General features: G+C 44.5%; 1 protein-coding gene across 4 annotated transcripts; it reads right to left on the bottom strand.

The window, feature by feature from the left end:
- Positions 1-412: 412 nt before the first annotated feature.
- On the bottom strand, positions 413-15884 carry PGAM5 (PGAM family member 5, mitochondrial serine/threonine protein phosphatase). Of its 4 annotated transcripts, none has more exons than XM_058158866.1 (7): positions 15483-15884; positions 8527-8705; positions 7921-8046; positions 5856-5941; positions 4976-5106; positions 3388-3538; positions 413-2197 (listed from the first exon to the last, which is right to left on the bottom strand). In XM_058158866.1, exons 1-6 carry the CDS (start codon positions 15776-15778, stop codon positions 3388-3390), a joined length of 969 nt encoding a protein of 322 aa, XP_058014849.1. In that variant the 5' UTR covers positions 15779-15884; the 3' UTR covers positions 413-2197. The 4 variants fall into 4 exon arrangements, with proteins under 4 accessions (XP_058014849.1, XP_058014848.1, XP_058014847.1 ...); XM_058158865.1 differs by having other exon boundaries at positions 4976-5109; XM_058158864.1 differs by having other exon boundaries at positions 5853-5941; positions 15483-15883.
- Between the last annotated feature and the right edge of the window lie 1534 nt (positions 15885-17418).

A 17418-nucleotide genomic window follows, 5' to 3' on the forward strand; every position in this document is an offset into this window, starting at 1 on the left:
TTTAAAAAATAACTCCTTTGAAGTACAGCCTTTAAAATTCCCGAAGTGTATAAGATTAGAAACGCTACGGATGACTAAGGCATTGTTAATGACACGCAACGTACGTGTTCCAAGCCTTTTTAGAATCTGACCCAAAACAGCATCAGCAGCTGAAATTAACCAGGATACATTTCATAAGGCCTGTTCTTTTCAATTCCACCTTCCCACCCACAAAATAAAATGGGATGTCACGCTGCATAAGTAGCAAAAGACCCAGACAAATGTCACACTTCTATTTTTTTTTTGCCTTACGTGAATCTTGGTATTCTCAGTATTGGTATTTAATCTCAGAATCGAAACCTTTCACGTAAAAAAACTGGGGACTCTTAAAATTGTAAAGCAGTCTCGAAGTGAAAATCAATTATTTTTATTTTCATAGATAAAAGACAAATAGAAATAACTTACATTTTCCACACTGATTCTGACATAGAGATCCACCGGTGTCTTCTCCGACCACAGAATAACCCCAACATCCTGCTATTCCAGTTCCACAAGATAACAAGATTCACAAGCAGCACTTGAAGCTAAAAGTGGCAGTAAAGTGGCTGAGGATTCGGCTTATCCTCCCCTCCCGGCCCCCAGTAAAAATTATATTTTGCTCTAAGAAGTAGATAAGTATCATGGACCCATCGGAGTCCGGTTTGGAGGAGGAGGAGGAGGAACTGGGACCGTCCCGACAGGGATGGACCGGCCACCTTGGAGAACCCTGAGGACGAAGCTGGTTGACTGGATGGACAGCTGCCTGTCTTCACAGACAGGTGGACTGGATCCCCCTTCTGATGAGGAACAGCTGCCTCCTCCACTGATCCAACAGCACGGAGAGCGGAGCCCAGAGAAGGACTGCAAGGCTACTAGGGAGAAGGTCACCCCACACCCCTCCTCACCAGGAACACCCGGAGGGTGTTAAGGAGAAGCCGTGGGGAGTTAAGTCCCTGCCAGGAACAATTGCTTGCTTAGGCTTACACTCCCCCTGGCCCTTGGAGTCATGCCTTGCCTCGCTTGGAAGATTTGCTCTTCACCTTTTGTCTTGGGACCTTGCGGATGGTTTCTTGCTTCGGAACCTTCTCTTTTGCCCCGAGGACTGCTCTCGTCTTGTGGACTGGACTTGGGACCGTGCCCTGTGAGCGTGCTCCTACTCAATGGGCTTTCTTTGTACTATAGATGCTCTTTGGAGGACTGAGGGTGGTTGCCTTCAGGGTACGGTGGCCAGACCATTTGTTGACAGAAATAAAGGAATCTCTAGATCTCCAATCTTGACAACTTTAAGACTTGTGGACTTCAACTCCCAGAATTCCTCAGCCAGCAAAGCTATTCTGGGAGTTGAAGTCCACAAGTCTTAAAGTTGCCAAGGTTGGAGACCTCTGCTCTAGTGGCCTGGCTTGCCTTGACCACCTGGGTCATACACACAGAAGGAGAAACAGAATAGCTTGTCCTTACTTCTAATTTGACGGTGGCTTTACTTGGAATCGAGTGATGAATGGTAACCAGTGACAATGATCAACGGCCAAAAAAGGCTCCTATTTAGGGTTTAGTTTATTTAATTTTTTTTAAGGAATAGACACTTGTAGCAAAAAAAAAGTCTCAAAATAAAAGACCAAGGAACTAGACAGGGCTTGAAGAGAGGAGAGCGTAGACAGTTCTATGCTTTAACATTCAAGCACTGCTTTGGATGACAACTCTTAACTACAGATGCCGCCTCCGAGTTTTTTTTATATATATATAATCGGAGCTGCATAATAAGAGAAGGCGTTATTTTCAAGATTTTATCTCCCTCATCTTCAGAATTACCGGATCTGGTGGCTTTTGGCTTTACACTGATTTCAGGACCCAACATGTATCCCTGGACTTTGCAGTATTTCGGGGGGGGGGGAGGTTCACCCCAAAATAGGAAAGGGGAAAAGCAAATCCTTGGATAGGTTTTGGTGAGAGGCCACCAGCATGGGTTGTTTTGAAGCCACGAAGGAGGTGGGTCCCCCTCCAATCCTCTGGATGGTCAACATCGCACGAGCGCTACTAGTGCAAAATCTTAACGTGTAATAAACAGTCTGACACAAACGCAGTCCAGTCGGGGGGAGCCTGCAGCTTCTGAGGGGAAGTGTTGCCCACATCGGAAAGTAGCTTCGTCCTCTTGGTTGGAGACCCTCCCTGTTTACACGAGCTAGAAAAGAGGATGGACGAGAAAGAGGCATTCGTTAATTTAACTCGGTATCCTACACAACAATCGTGTTCCAATATTACAACTTAGGACAATTGAGCCCAACATTTCTGTTGCTAAGTTAAGTGAGAGTTTTGCCACCGTTTTGCAACCTTTCTTGCCACTGTTAAGTGTCTCACTGCAGCGGATAAGTTAGTAACCCAGTTGTGAAGTGAATCTGGTTTTCCCGTTTGAAAACGGAAGGGAAGCACTCATAGACCTGAGAAAGGCCTTGGGAGGTGGAGGGAGGAGATGCTGCCTATGGAACAGTCAGCTAAGAGGCAGCATAGCCCACAGCTAGGTAGTGGAGGGGGCAAGAGATTCAGAAGGGACCCTCTCTAGTTTCTATAAAAAAAAAAAGGGGGGGGGAGAGGATTGTATAGGTAGTCCTGGACTTACAACCACAATTGAGCCCAGAATTTAGGTTGCTACAGGAGACAGTTGTTCATTCAGTTTTGACCCACGTTACGATTTTTCTTGCTACAGTTGTTAAGTGAATGGCTGCATTTGTTAAGTGAATCTGGATTCCTCATTGACTTTGCTTGTCAAAAGGTCTCAAGGGGATCACATGGCCCCGGGACACAGCAACGGACATAAGTATGAACCAGTTGCCAAGCATCTGAATTTTGATCACGTGACGATGGGGGAGTCTGCAAACGTTAGAACTATGAAAAATGGTAATAAGTCATACTTTTCAGTGCCGTTGTTAACTTTGAACAGTGGCTAAATGAAAAGCTGTAAGTTGAGGACTACCGGTAAGAGTAAAGGTTCCCCTCGCACATACCTGCTAGTTGTTCTCGACTCTAGGGGGCGGTGCTCAACTCCATTTCAAAGCCAAAGAGCCAGCGCTGTCCGAAGACATCTCTGTGGTCATATGGTCGGCATGACTCAACACCAAAGGCACACCGAATGCTGTTACCTTCCCACCAAAGGTGGTCCCTATTTTTCTACTTGCATTTTTTTTTTACATGCTTTCGAACTGCTATGTTGGCAGAAGCGTAACGGGAGCTCACCCAGTTACGCGGCACTAGGGATTCGAACCAATGAACTGCCGATCTTTTGATCGACAAGCTCAGCGCCTAACACACCTGTATAGTGTCCCAATATTACTGCATGGGTTCAAGGCTGATGGGGAAACTCCAAAGCAGGCTTACTCAGTTGCGGGTGATCTTCTCTGGCGGCATAAACCCCGTGTCACCAAGAAGGCGCAGGGCCACCCTGCCGTTGGGACGAATCACCAGGTGAGTGATGCTGCCATTGTTGAGGGATATCCGAAGCCAACCTTCCGGAGGAAATTGCAATGCCCTTCCAAAAAAAATACATATACATATACATATACATATATATATAGGTCTTTGGTTATTCGGGTCTTCTCCCGCGTAAAATTGGAAGTGTCTTGGCGACGTTTCGACGAAGTCTCATTCGTCATCTTCAGGCTGGTGTTTACAGCTTCGTGCTTCTAGGAGCAAAAGCTGTAGAAGCACGAAGCTGTAAACACCAGCCTGAAGATGACGAATGAGACTTCATCGAAACGTCGCCAAGACACTTCCAATTTTACGTGGGAGAAAACCTGAATAACCAAAGACCTACATACAAACACCCGCGAAAACCTCAGAAAACAAATACATACATACAGTAAAAAAAGAGGAAAAGAGTTATTGAGTTATTTATAAAAATAATAAAAGGTGGGATAAAAATAAATAAAACCAGGATGCGCCTTCCTCGGGGCAGGAGGCTAAGTGTGAGTTCAACTGTTGTCAAAAGCGAACTGGTCTCCTGAGATTAGCATTTTTCAGGAATTCATTATGCTGGGATTAAATAAGAGTGGTATGAAGAATCATAATTAACTCAGCAAGCTTTTTATGCGCCCAGGAGAGCTAAAAGAATCTTTAAAAGAGGGAACTGTTGTTTCAGCAAGACTATAAATATTTCTAGAGCCAATGCCCGCCTTCTGTCTCTCCTCTTTGAGATAATTGCTTCTAGAACTCTCCTCCAACTCAAAATAAACTTAGCAAATACTAAAGCAATCTTAAGTGAGGGTAAATCTTAAGTATTTGATAACAGCTCATCTCAAGTCTTAACAACATTGTCCATAGTCTGCACAGCTAGATATAAACATGGGTTCAACTATAAATCAATTGTCATTGAAACCGGCACAGCTTTAAATTTAATAGGCCACCAGTACAATTCCTCCAAATATGGTACATAAAAAGCTTCTAGCATGTTTGAAATAACCTCTGAGAGAGAGAGTGATTCCAATCCATCTATTCATCTTTTTTGTCCCTTCATTTGCAAGCCTTTGTGTAAGGAACTACAACTCCCATTACCCACTCCCCCTCAGCCATTGAAACACCACAGCTATCAACAAGGCTTCTTATAGGGGGAGGCTGTGGAAGCAAAGTGAAGTGGATGTTAATTCAGAAGGGCTCCAAACCCAGGAGTTAAAAAATTCTCACCATTTCTTTTCCCCCATCCAGTTTTTAAATATAACATTTGTTTAAACGATTCTTTTAAATCCCGCTACTTAAAGAGTGAAAAACCAGAGTTAATCCTGCAGACAACTGTTCCAATTACTTCCTAAATTCCCAACCATGTGCTAAAAGCATCCAATCTCTCCGGCACAACGTGTTAAAACCCCACTTAATAACCACAAGGATTTAGGAGCATTGCCCCAACAAACACCTCCCCCCGCCCCCCCCCCCCCCGCCGCCTCCGTGTGATCTCTTCTGCGGCCTGGATTACCTGCAGACAATATAGCGAATAACGTTGGCATGACAAACAAAGATTTCATAGCTGTCCACTTCCTGCTTGATATCGGCTCTGTGAATGTAGTTTCGGAAGGCGGCCTCAATGCGAGCACCATCTTCGTAATACTGCTAAAAGCAAAAGTTTGATGATAGACCGTTAAAACCTGCAGATTTTCTTCCTCCCTCTTTTACTAATCGGAACTGGCAATCGGCTCCCCAACAGATTAAAATCTAGAAGCCTTGATATTTAATATCTATAGTTGGACAGGAATTAAAGGAACAGGCTGTAGAAGTCCTTAAAATCCAGTTTAAGTTGCTGAGCCATGCATCTAAATAGTGCTTCAGCTGTCCCAGAACCATCTTGTTTATATTTCAATATTCTGTAAGAGTGTAAGCAAAGCTTTAGATTCTTATTATTTATTTATTTATTTATTTATTTATTTCGATTTTTATACCGCCCTTCTCCCGGAGGACTCAGGGCGGTGTACAGCCAAGTAAAAATCCAATATATAAACATTAAAAAGAAGTTAAAAAGAAATATTATAATGTGGCCGAAATTTTAAAACCATTTAAAATCTTAAAACATAAATACCCCAATAAAATTATATTTGCCGAACTACAGAAAAATATACAAATCGCAAAAAAAAAAAAAAAACCACCTCAGAAGAATACATTTGCATTTCAAAGTAATACTATCTCTCTGAACATTATTCTTTTAATCAATATACGCCCATTTTAAGAAACACCAGTTTTGATTTAGCATTGTCAATAAGCTACTGTTCGTTTATCGTCACTCAAAGAACAAAGAATGGTAAACTAAAAGAAACCCTGAAGTTATACCCACAAAAGGTAAATTCTGGAATAGATATTACCACAGCTTCAGGCTTCCAGTGAGAACTGGGAGGGTTTGGTTCAATGGGAGCTCCTTCGCGCAGGAGATCCGTGCTCAACTTGCAAACCCCTGAGGAAGAGAGAAAAGAAGGATGTGTGCAACCCTTGTTTAGTCTGATTTATACACAAGCCAACGTATACAAGAGGATTTACAGGCCTTTTGGTCTTAGTGTCTTTCCATTTCCATAGGCACACACACAACTCCACAACAGACTTAAGACACAGATTTCCCAGGGATGTTTACCGCCAATGCATCCGACACAAGTCTTAGTTTTGAACTGAAAGAGGGCCATCACCAACCTTGGATAAATATTAGCAAATCTGTGTCAGCTTGCCAATTTTCTAAAATGCTGTGTGTTGTTTTGCAGCCTTCAAGGAAAGATGATGGACTCCAATCAATCATTTTTTTATTATAGTCACAGACCAGCATGGACCCAAAAATTCATTCATCTTGTCACAGCTCTTAAAACTTGTTCCACACCACTTTTCCTCCTGTATTTTCAATATAAAAATCTTAACTCCCTGTGAAACATTGGTTGCAACCCTCCAATGCTTCCTTTGCTGCACTCTTCATAGAAATGGACTTATCTCCCTCTCCTTATATTTTAATATTTTGTTTCCTTCTCCTGTTTGTCATTAACTAGCTCTCTCTAGTTGGTACTATATTTTCCTTTCAACCCAGTTTTATCTTCCATAATCAGTCACACTTTCTTCACAAATACTCCAGAACAAGCAAAACCAAGACAGCATTTCGATTTTCCAAGTTAATGTTGTTAACGAGTTGCGGTCACTTTGAAACAATATTCTCTCTCTCCACTCAAATCAGCAATTAAATCAGTGCCAACCTTAACTAAACGGCCTTTGGACTAATGCTTGCCTGTCTACAAAAAGATAGCACATGTTTCAAGGACATTTTGTATGACGCTCAGGGAATTGGCTTACACCACTGCTGACTTGGGATTGCAGGGGTAAACTAGCTAAGATTAGAAGTAGGAACAATATATGTGACTCAGGCATTATGTCCTCGAATGTTATCTTTCTCTGATACACACAAAGAATCTGCATCGCAACTGGAAAAAAGAGACCAGTAAAAGGTCAGGATTTAATCTGACACAATGCATTCCAAAATCTTGGTGGAATCTTAACAAAGATAAATGAATGAATGTTGCAATTATTTTATAGAACTGAAAAGAGTCTTTCCTAACTGCAGCCGCATCTGGCGAAAAATAAGAAGTCCTAAATAAGTCTCCCATATGGAGAAGTCCTAAAGATGCACCTCCCAGAAGGTAACATGGAAAACAGGTCAAAAAGAGGATGTGTAGCATCCCGGACCACACCATGGACCCTGCTCAAGCATCGCTTTTGTGCCATGTCCTGGATAGAAGGGAGCGAACTGCCCGTAATCTTTTCTGCTGTCCTCACCACTCTCTGCACGGCCTTCCTGCCTAAAGCAGGAATGCTTCCAAACCAGACTGTAATGCAATATGACAGGATGCTCTCTATAGGAAGTGGAAAGGACAGGGGAAAGGAAGATGTGCCTTTTTCACGTGACACAGAAAATTCAAGTGCGGCTGTGCCGCCTTCACCAGTGCCTCCCTGTTGAGTGGATAAAGCCAGCTTCGTTCGCTGCACACCCAGAAACATGATGCTACGAACCACCCCTACAGGTGACTCATTAATATATAAAGGTGTGTGGCTATGCCTGCCTTTACTGAAATCGATATCGATCTCTTTAGTTTTCCCTGCGTTTAAAATGAGGCTGGTTTTTTTTCGTTTTTGTTACACCAGTTACACAAAAAGACAAGATGTGCCAGTGACCAGTACACAGCAAGATCCCTAACCTGGATCTACTTTGTCTCAACTTCGGTTGATCTTGCTAACATTGAACTAAGCCTTTGAGACTTAGATCCCTACTGGCCACAGACTTTGAATCCAACCCTTCAGATATATAGGCTCAAAGTATAAGCAAATCAGACAGCCTGGTCCTGCTGGCATGTAGCAAAAACTACATCAATGTTGCTTACCACCACAAACTCGGTTCCAACTCACCAGGAAGATGTTTGCTAATAATGTTGGTTGTTTCCGTAGCTCTGGCCATTGAAGAATGGACAATTTTATCAAATTTCAGCCCCAGGCTTGCAAGTCTCTTCCCGGTCAGCTCAGCTTGCTCGCGGCCTAAAAAGTACATTTATGGATAAATGCCTAATAAGGCACAGAGGGGTTGTTTTTTTAATGTTTCGGCACAGTTTTTTAAAATCAGAAACTTGCTGCTTTTCGCATCATTCCTGTTTGTGTTCTTTGTATAAAGGATTATTTTGCAATTCAGACAGAAATTTGCAAGTTGGCAAGCGATGGAAGCAGAACCTTTTTTTCTGAATAAGGAGGGTATTTAGGCCTCCTTGCCTTGAAAACAGATCCCGGTTAATGGGCTAAGTATGCTTAAAACAAGCAGAGTCATTTGACCGAATGGCAACTGAGCAAATTGGTACAAAGAAAAATCTACAAGCAGCTTCTGCAGCAAAAATCGTATTCCCAAAGATGCTTTTTCAAGAGGTGACTCTTGGAAAAGCATCTTTGGGACAACCATAACCTGGATGACCGACAATCTCCCCAGACATAGATTGTTCTCTCCGCCCACTATGCCATCATACCTACCCAGCTTCGTTAAGATTCTGTCCTTATCCTGCTGCCCTTCCAGATTGTACTGAGAATGGCGTACGAGGAATATGTGCCTGGTAGCTTTCGTTTTATAGTGGGCTAAGCGAGATGACACCTCCTGTTCACCAGTCTCTTCATTTTTCTTCTTCAAGTTCATGAGAGCCAAGGGTTCCCTCCTAAAAGCAGGAACCTGGAGTTTATATTCTTGCATTAAACACAGCAGGCGGGCAAAGCAAATGGACTCGGCTCCAGTCTTGCACCCTTGTTTGAGAAAGTCAGCCTTAGCAATTCAGATTGCATCAATATCTCCTTCGTGCCATTTACGATCTCGAAAAGAAAGAAGAGCAATGGGCAAATGGAAGCTACGGGCAGTCCTTGAATTACAACAGTTCATTTAGTGACCGTTCAAAGTTACAACTTCACTAGAAAAAAGTGGCTTTGGAACGTTTTTCACACTAACGACCGTTGCAATGTTCCCCGTGGTCATGCGATCAAAATTTAGATGCTTGGCCACTGGTTCATACTTATGACGGTTGCCGTGTCTCGGGGTTATGTGAATCCCCCTTTTGCGACCTTCTGACAAGCAAAGACAAAGAGGAAGCCAGATTCACTTAACAACCAGGTTACTAAGTGCAGTGATTCATTTAACAACTGTGGCAGGAAAGGTTGTAAAAATGGGGCAAAACTCATTTAACAAATATCTTACTTAACATTAACAATAGAAATTTGGGTCAGTGTTGTGGTCATAAGTCGAGGACTACCTGTAGTTACATTTCAGATCTTGTGTCACTGATTTGACGTGTGCGCATCAAACACCATCAGATTCTGTTGCTAACATAAGTATTTTTCCGACTATAAGACACACTTTTTTGTCTCCCAAAAGGGGACAAAAAAGGCTGTGCGTCTTGGAGATTGAATATTACTGAAGCCTTGCCCACCCAGCCAACAATTTTTTGGCCTCTGCATGTCCTGTTTTCGGGCATTTTTTAGAAAAAATGGGCTGAAAAAGCCTCGAAAATGGGCTGCAAAAAGCCTCAAAAACAGGCCAAAAAAAAAAAAAAAGCCTCGAAAATGGCCTGCAAAAAGCCTCAAAAACAGCCCCCCCCAAAAAGCCTGAAAAATGGGGCAGAAAAGCCCCTAAAAACAGATGGCAAAAGCCCCCAAAACAGGCTGCAAAAAACTCTGAAAATGGGCCAAAAAAAGCATCAAAAATGGGCCACAAAAAGACCCCAAAATCCTCAAAAACAGGCCACAAAAAGCCCCAGAAACAGGCCAAAAAAAGGGAGGCCAAAAACTTTTTTTCACCCTCTTCTAAATTTAGGTGTGTCTTATAGTCCGAAAAATATGGTATATTCTTAGCCAATACATAAAGCAGTCCCATAAGCTGGTATTCCAAAATAGAGAATGAAACAACCAACTCTTTTTGGATTTGTGAGGTCTGCTTCATTCATCCCTTCACTTACAACTACTAACACATCCACTAAGGCAGCAATTTATCTGCAACCTTTTAAATTTAAAAATAAAAAAGGCAGGAGTCAGTTCCTGCCACATGCTCAAGCCACTTGGTAGTTTCAGGCACTTTGATTCATTTCCCATCACTGGATTATTATTTTTTCCCCCATTTAAGAGCAGATCCAATTTTGGCATTTTTATTCCTGCTTCTACCCTTCATGATTTATTAAGTACAGTAGAGAAATAAAAACGAGTCAGAACAAAGCCTTGAGAGCTGCCAAAATAAAATACAGTCAGAAAATGAAAGATATAAAACAGCTGGCTCATCTGTTTGATGTGATGGATGTTTGTGGTGTTAATTATACTTTCAAGGAAGCAGATAGTGTGTTTCACTTTCGCAACAGTGGCCATTGTGTTGAAAAATAATACACAGCTCAATGTAAACACTAAAATGCAATCCATGGCAAGGTAAATTCACAGGGGCTAGTTATTAATATCAAATGCTTGCTAAATGCTTTCTGATTTGCAGAAGCAGTATTTTTTTCCCTTGAAATCTGTATCAATTTCTAGTTTTAAAGAGAAATTTGAACTAGTTTTTTTTAAAAAAAGCAATATGCACATAAAAATACAAATATAAAGAATATGATACCACCTATTTAAAGGGAACATAAGGGAACTGAATTTAGTCAAGCCTATTGCATAGAGATTTAGGCTCGAGTTGTATTAACTAAGTGTTGTTAGTCCTAGAAACATAGGATACACAGTCATACCAACTAACTTGTTCAGAAAAGCAGCTAGGGACACAAACAACATAGGAGCAATATCATCTCTGAAAGAACTACTTGCCCATAGCTAAACAAAATCACCAGATATGCTAAAAATTCTACAAACGGGACCACATAAGAAAACCACAAATGAGTGCTCAGACATTCAAAATAAGCCGTTCTGCATGTTACAACAAGCCAACGAACCCTGGCTTGGATTCAAGCAATGATTTACTCAAATTCTCTCTTTCCTGTAGTAAAAATCACTCCTGGACATCAGCAATTAGAAAGCATGCACCGGTAAGTTTAGTTCCTCCCAAAACATTCTGGTTTAGAGTTCATTGTTTTATATATATATATATATAAATATATAAATATATAAATATATATATAAAAACATATAACTAACATACATACATACATATATATATAAACCCCATGTAGCCAAGCTGCAAACCTTAGACTGGATCCAGTATCTCCACTTAAGCCGATTAGGGGCTTTCTGCTTAGCCATACCTACACTGAGACCAGCAGTTCCAACCCATTATGAAATTAAATGTTAGGAAGGCTTTCGTTCAGATGTAGTGTTATTAATCTGGAAGGGATCAGGCAGAAAATAAGGCTTAATTCTTTTTACTAAGCGAATTACTAAGAGCAGCATTCCGAAAAGCATAGGTATTGTTTCATTTAAAGCAGAAAAACAGAAGTCATTAGGCAATTACTTTGATTTCTGAAATTCCCAATAACTGTGAAGTGGCTGTGTGTGTGTGTGTGTGTGTGTGTAAATATAATACAAACTGCCGCAGATTATATATTTTCAAAGGTTCTCCTGAACTGGTAAGGCTTAAGGCAATTATTCAAAACGTGTTCAGCAGAAATGGCACCCAACGCTTAAGGGTTGGTAATATTTCATGTTTTTTTACATGAATAGTACGATTGCTGGATCCTAAACCACCCTAAAATTTAAAATTTCCAGCTTCTATGATATTAGCAGAACACTAGTCAACAATTTTAAACTCCACTCAGGCATGGCTATGCTCTGGAAAAAAATAATATAATATAATATAATATAACAACAGAGTTGGAAGGGACCTTGGAGGTCTTCTAGTCCAACCCCCTGCCCAGGCAGGAAACCCTACACCATCTCAGTCAGATGGTTATCCAACATTTTCTTAAAAATTTCCAGTGTTGGAGCATTCACAACTTCTACAGGCAAGAATAGACATCCGTTTATTAATTGTTCTAACCGTCAGGAAATTTCTCCTTAGTTCTAAGTTGCTTCTTTCCTTGATCAGTTTCCACCCATTGCTTCTTGTTCTATAATAATGTCAACAAATCTGGGACAAAGTGACATCCACTAAAGTTCATTCACACTGTTTATCTCCAGCAACTCCTGCAAGACAAACAGCAGGGCGTGGCAACAGAAACCTCAGCTACTAACATTTTTGAACGTACATTCGGCCACCTTTAGATGAAAATAAGGACCCCCTATATACAATCTTCTTTTATCCAGGAGCACCAATCCAGACGTTCACTTACAGGATTAGCATCCAGAACATCTGTTTTGAGAAAGTATTTCTAATTGGGCAGGACCCTTGCACAAGCAGAGAATTCAACTTAAAAAGCTTTTAAAGGCATGGGGGTGGGGAGAAGGTGGGGGGAGAGAAGGGGAGGTTTTTCTTAATAATTCAAGCATTCGGAGTATCTGGAGTGTTAGTGTTTTATATACACTGAGAGTATATGCACCAAGACAAATTCCTTGTGTGTCCAATCACACTTGGCCAATAAAGAATTCTATTCTATTCTATTATCCACCCTGCATCCTTGCCTTCTGGATGTTTGGGCTAGAACTCGCATCCGTCCATTGTAGAGAGCAGGGAAGCACAGCACATGGGAATGACAACTTCAGGAAATGATTATAACCCCTGACAACTTGCCTTAAACCAGGAATATCCAAACTTGGCCCCTTGAAAAGCGGTGGACTTCAACTCCCAGAATTCCCCAGCCAGCAACTTGCTCATATTTATAGCTCATGCTAGCTGGGGAATTCTGGGAGTTGAAGTCCACCACTCTTCGAGGGGCCAAGTTTGGACACCCCTGCCTTAAATCGTCCAGCAGAGACTCCAGACTGTCCAGGGTGCTGTTTCTCAACCTTGAGAAGACAGGATTTCAATTCCCAGAATCCCCCAACCAGCTTGCATTCACTTCAACTCTCAAAACCAATATTCTGAAAACATTCAATCAATCAACTCAGAACATGGCATTTCTAAGCCACTTTTCCTCTGTCAGAAAAATGGGCTGGCAAGGCCTTGCCCTGCCCACTCCCTCCAGCTCATTCCCCCAACAAGCCTGCCGGGGAGGCCAACCTAATATTGGACTGCAAGAACCCGAGATGCAGAACCTGGATTAGGAGAAAACCATTCAAAATCCTCTAGTGGCTTAGAATATCAACCCACCTCCTCCTCTCCAGCAAATGAGGACGCGGAGGGCACCAGTTGCCCACCTCGACTTACCTTCCCGGGGGTAGAATACAGAACTGAGTTGGAAGGGACCCTGAAGGTCTTCTAGCCCAGCCCCCTGCTTAAGCAGGATACCCTATACTAAAATAGGACAAAACTCACTTAACAGAATAACAAGAGTTGAAAGAGACCTTGGAGGTCTTCTAGTCCAGCCCCCTGCTCAAACAGGAGACCCCATGCCACTTCAGACAGTAGTTCAATCAATCAGAATAGAGCTGGAAGAGACTTTGGAGGTCTTCTAGTCCAGCCCCCTGCTCAAGCAGGAGACCCTATACCACTTAAAGACAAGTGGTTGTCCAGTCTCTCCTTAAAAACCGCCAGTGATGATGAGAACCCACAACTTCTGAAGACAAGCCATTCCACTGGTTAACTGAAGACATGGTAATTTATTTATCTATCTAAGGTATATATAGTTCTCTCTCGTGACTCTGGGCCTACAACGGTTCAAACCAAGATACCCTCCATCGAAACGATGAAGCTTAAACCAAGACCGAGATGGCAGAGGAATCACCCACCCCAAATCTCCTAGGGGATCTCCAGGGGGTTCTCCCAGCAGCTGGTTGGAAGGAACCCCCAGAACAAAGATCCCGTTTTAATAATAATAATAACAGAGTTGGAAGGGACCTTGGAGGTCTTCTAGTCCAACCCCCTGCCCAGGCAGGAAACCCTACACCATTTCAAACAAATGGCTATCCAACACTTTCTTAAAAATAATTAAAGGGTTGCCTACAACAAGGAAATGTAAACAAGGACCAAGAGGGCAAGAAAAGAGCCGCTCCCTAACACAAGACATCTCCCCCCCCCAAGGGTCCTCAGGGGATGCCCCCAAGTTGTTGGGAGAATCCACCCCACCCCCCACAAAAAAAGGACCATGTATTCAGGAATTGCCTTCCCGGCCCCAGCTGGCACTTTCCAGGCACATCAGACTCACAACTCCAAGGAATTCCTAAATGTTAAGAATAAGGGTGCTGGGGATGATGGGCTCGATGATCCCTCTCGGGGTGCCAGGCTGGGGAAAGAAATGGAAAAAGTCGCAAGGCTTGATGACTGACCCGAGACCTGTGGGGGTTCCTCTGCTTTCGAGGGGGGGGGATCTCAAAGGGAGGGGGGAGGTCGGGAGGGGAGCTCTGAGTGTGGTGGGGGTAGCTCCAGGCATTAGGAGAGAGTCTGGGTGGGAGGGTTCTGGGGGAATCTGGGAATGGGGATTACATTGTGGGCTAAGCTGAGCATGGGGATGGGGGCTCAGGGAGTAGAGGGAAAGTCTAGGCATGGGAGTCTGGGAGAGGGAGGGCTGGGGATAGGGGCTCAGGGAGTAGGGGATTAGGCCATTGGGTGGCTTCTGGGTATTGGGGAGTGGGAGTAGGGGAAACTGGGCAGGGGGCTCAGGGGAAAGTAGAGTAGGGGAAAGTAGAACTGAGTAGGGGAAAGTCTAGGCATGGGGCTCTGGGGAGTCTGGGGATAAGGGATTAGGCCATGGGGTGGGCTCTGAGCATGGGGTTCTGGGAGTGGGGAAGTCTTGGGGGCTTTGGGAAAAGAGATTAGGCCATGGGGGATTGGACCGTGGGGGCTCTGAATGGGGAGTCGGAATAGGGGATTGGGGATAGGGGATTAGGCCATGGGGTGGGCTCTGGGTATTGGGGAGTGGGAGTAGAGGAAAGTCTAGGCATGGGGCTCTGGGGAGTCTGGGAGAGGGAGGGCTGGGGATAGGGGCTCAGGGAGTAGGGGATTAGGCCATTGGGTGGCTTCTGGGTATTGGGGAGTGGGAGTAGGGGAAACTGGGCAGGGGGCTCAGGGGAAAGTAGAGTAGGGGAAAGTAGAACTGAGTAGGGGAAAGTCTAGGCATGGGGCTCTGGGGAGTCTGGGGATAAGGATTAGGCCATGGGGTGGGCTCTGAGCATGGGGTTCTGGGAGTGGGGAAGTCTTGGGGGCTTTGGGAAAAGAGATTAGGCCATGGGGGATTGGACCGTGGGGGCTCTGAATGGGGAGTCGGAATAGGGGATTGGGGATAGGGGATTAGGCCATGGGGTGGGCTCTGGGTATTGGGGAGTGGGAGTAGAGGAAAGTCTAGGCATGGGGGTCGGGGTGGGGGCTGGAGATTAGGGAGTAGGGGATTAGGCCATGGGGTTCTGGGAGGAGGGAAAAATGAGCGGAGGGCTGGGAGTGAGGGGAAATGTAGGCGTGGCGGGGGTCTCTGGGCCCGACGGGGGAATCTCCTCACCTATCCCAGTTGTTGTCCCAATAGCCGCAGCCGTTGGCCTTCTCCAACCAGGCGGGCGCGGCCGAGGCGTTGGGCGACGGCAGCAGCAGCAGCCCCGGCGGAGGCGGAGGCGGCGGCGGCGGCCCCGTCAGGGAGGCTGCGAGGGTCTCCGGGGCGTCCCCGCCGGCCTTCTCCGGCCCTTGCTGAGGCGACGTCGGCGGCTGTTTCCCGAGCGCCACGGCGGAGAAGAGGACGGAGCCGCCGGCCAAGCCGCAGGCCGCGGCGGCCGAGACGGTGACGACCCGCCGGAACGCCATGGCGCCGGGTTGCGTGAGGAACGGCCGCGCGGCTAACCCTTTCCCGCCGCCGACGGGGCGCGTCGCGGGACAAAATGCCTCGGCGTCGGCGAGGGACGGGAGGCGTGGGCGTGACCCGGCCGGCGAGGGGCGTCCGCCATTGGATGGCGTAAGGGGAGGGGATAATATCTGACAGGTGGGGGCGGAGACTTGCTGGTAGGCGGGGCTAAAGGAGCCCCGAAGGGACGGGACGGCCTCGAAAAGAGTCTTCGGCTCGGAGGGGGCGGAGCCTCTTTGGAAGGAGAAGATCCCTCCGCCGAAGACTCGCTGATCCCTCCGCCTTGAAGGAGAAGGGACTATTTTGGGACAGGAAAACCAGCTTAGCTTCCTCCAGTCTGATGGATTCCTGCCCCCATCATCCACAGTCAAGGCCGGAGGGGGAATGATGGGAGCGGCGGTAGCCTAAGCCTGGAGGCACCACGTTGCTCCATGGCTCATTAAATTGCAGGTATGCTCCCTCCCTTCCCCACCCTAATGCGATGGGCTTTCCCCTTCCATGGTGCTTTGCCATGGGCCAGGCTGATGGGAGGTGTAGTCCTTTCTGTTTCTCTTAAGACTGTGTCTACTCTTACACCAGCGTATTTCAATCTTGCCAACTTTAAAAGGGGGTGGCCTGTCTTCAAACCCCAGAATTCCCTAGCCGATATGGAGAATTCTGGGAATTGAAGTCTATGGATTCTGGCTGGGAAATTCTGGGAATTGAAGTCTATGGACTCTGGCTGGAGAATTCTGGGAATTGAAGTCTATGGATTCTGGCTGGGGAATTCTGGGAATTAAAGTCTCTGGATTCTAGCTGGGGAATTCTGGGAGTTGAAATCTATGGATTCTGGCTGGGGAATTCTGGGAGTTGAAGTCCACCCCTCTTAAAAAGATGCTGAGATTGAAAAACAGTGGCACAAATTCTCATTTATTCCAATCATTGGAATGGATGAAAAGCAGCTTTAGGAGGAAAAAAATGCCCTACCAGAAAAAGCATTAAATATTAGAATAAATGACTGGTATAATTGTCAATTGCTCCAGCAAAGTGGACATCTAATTTCTAGTCTTGCCAAATGATGGGGTTTTATATCCGCGTAACCCACATAGATCCCTTCAAAATGTTGCGTGGATGCTGACAAGAGAACCTTCTATAAAACTGTAATTTGATTGAGCCTTTTTTGCAGCTGGTTTCCATCCAAACTGTCAAAAATCCACAATGACTTGACTGGCAGCAATGCTGATATTTTGGTACGAACGACAGGCAGTTCTGTTTTGTAGAGAACAGCAGGGAGCATGGAATTGGATCTAAAATAGAACCATTTAGATGAGAGAGATAATTGCAAAAAGAACACCAATTTAGGACATTCTTGTCCAAATATTTTTTTTATATACACAATTAACTGGCACTGAGCAAGCGAGACCATATTGTGTTTAATTCACATTCCTAACTTTCCATATTGTTTGGGAAAAGAGGGCCAGAAACTAAGGTGATTTGAGATTTTATGAATGATAAAAGTATATTTGGTTCTGTGCAGTGTCCACAACAATTTTTTCCACATTATTACTCCCTGTAAAAAGTGGAGTGGCAACATCTTCAGAGACCCTTTTTTTCAGTTAAGCTG

Source organism: Ahaetulla prasina, chromosome 15, assembly GCF_028640845.1.
Source record: "Ahaetulla prasina isolate Xishuangbanna chromosome 15, ASM2864084v1, whole genome shotgun sequence".
Classification (NCBI taxonomy): Eukaryota; Metazoa; Chordata; class Lepidosauria; order Squamata; family Colubridae; genus Ahaetulla; species Ahaetulla prasina.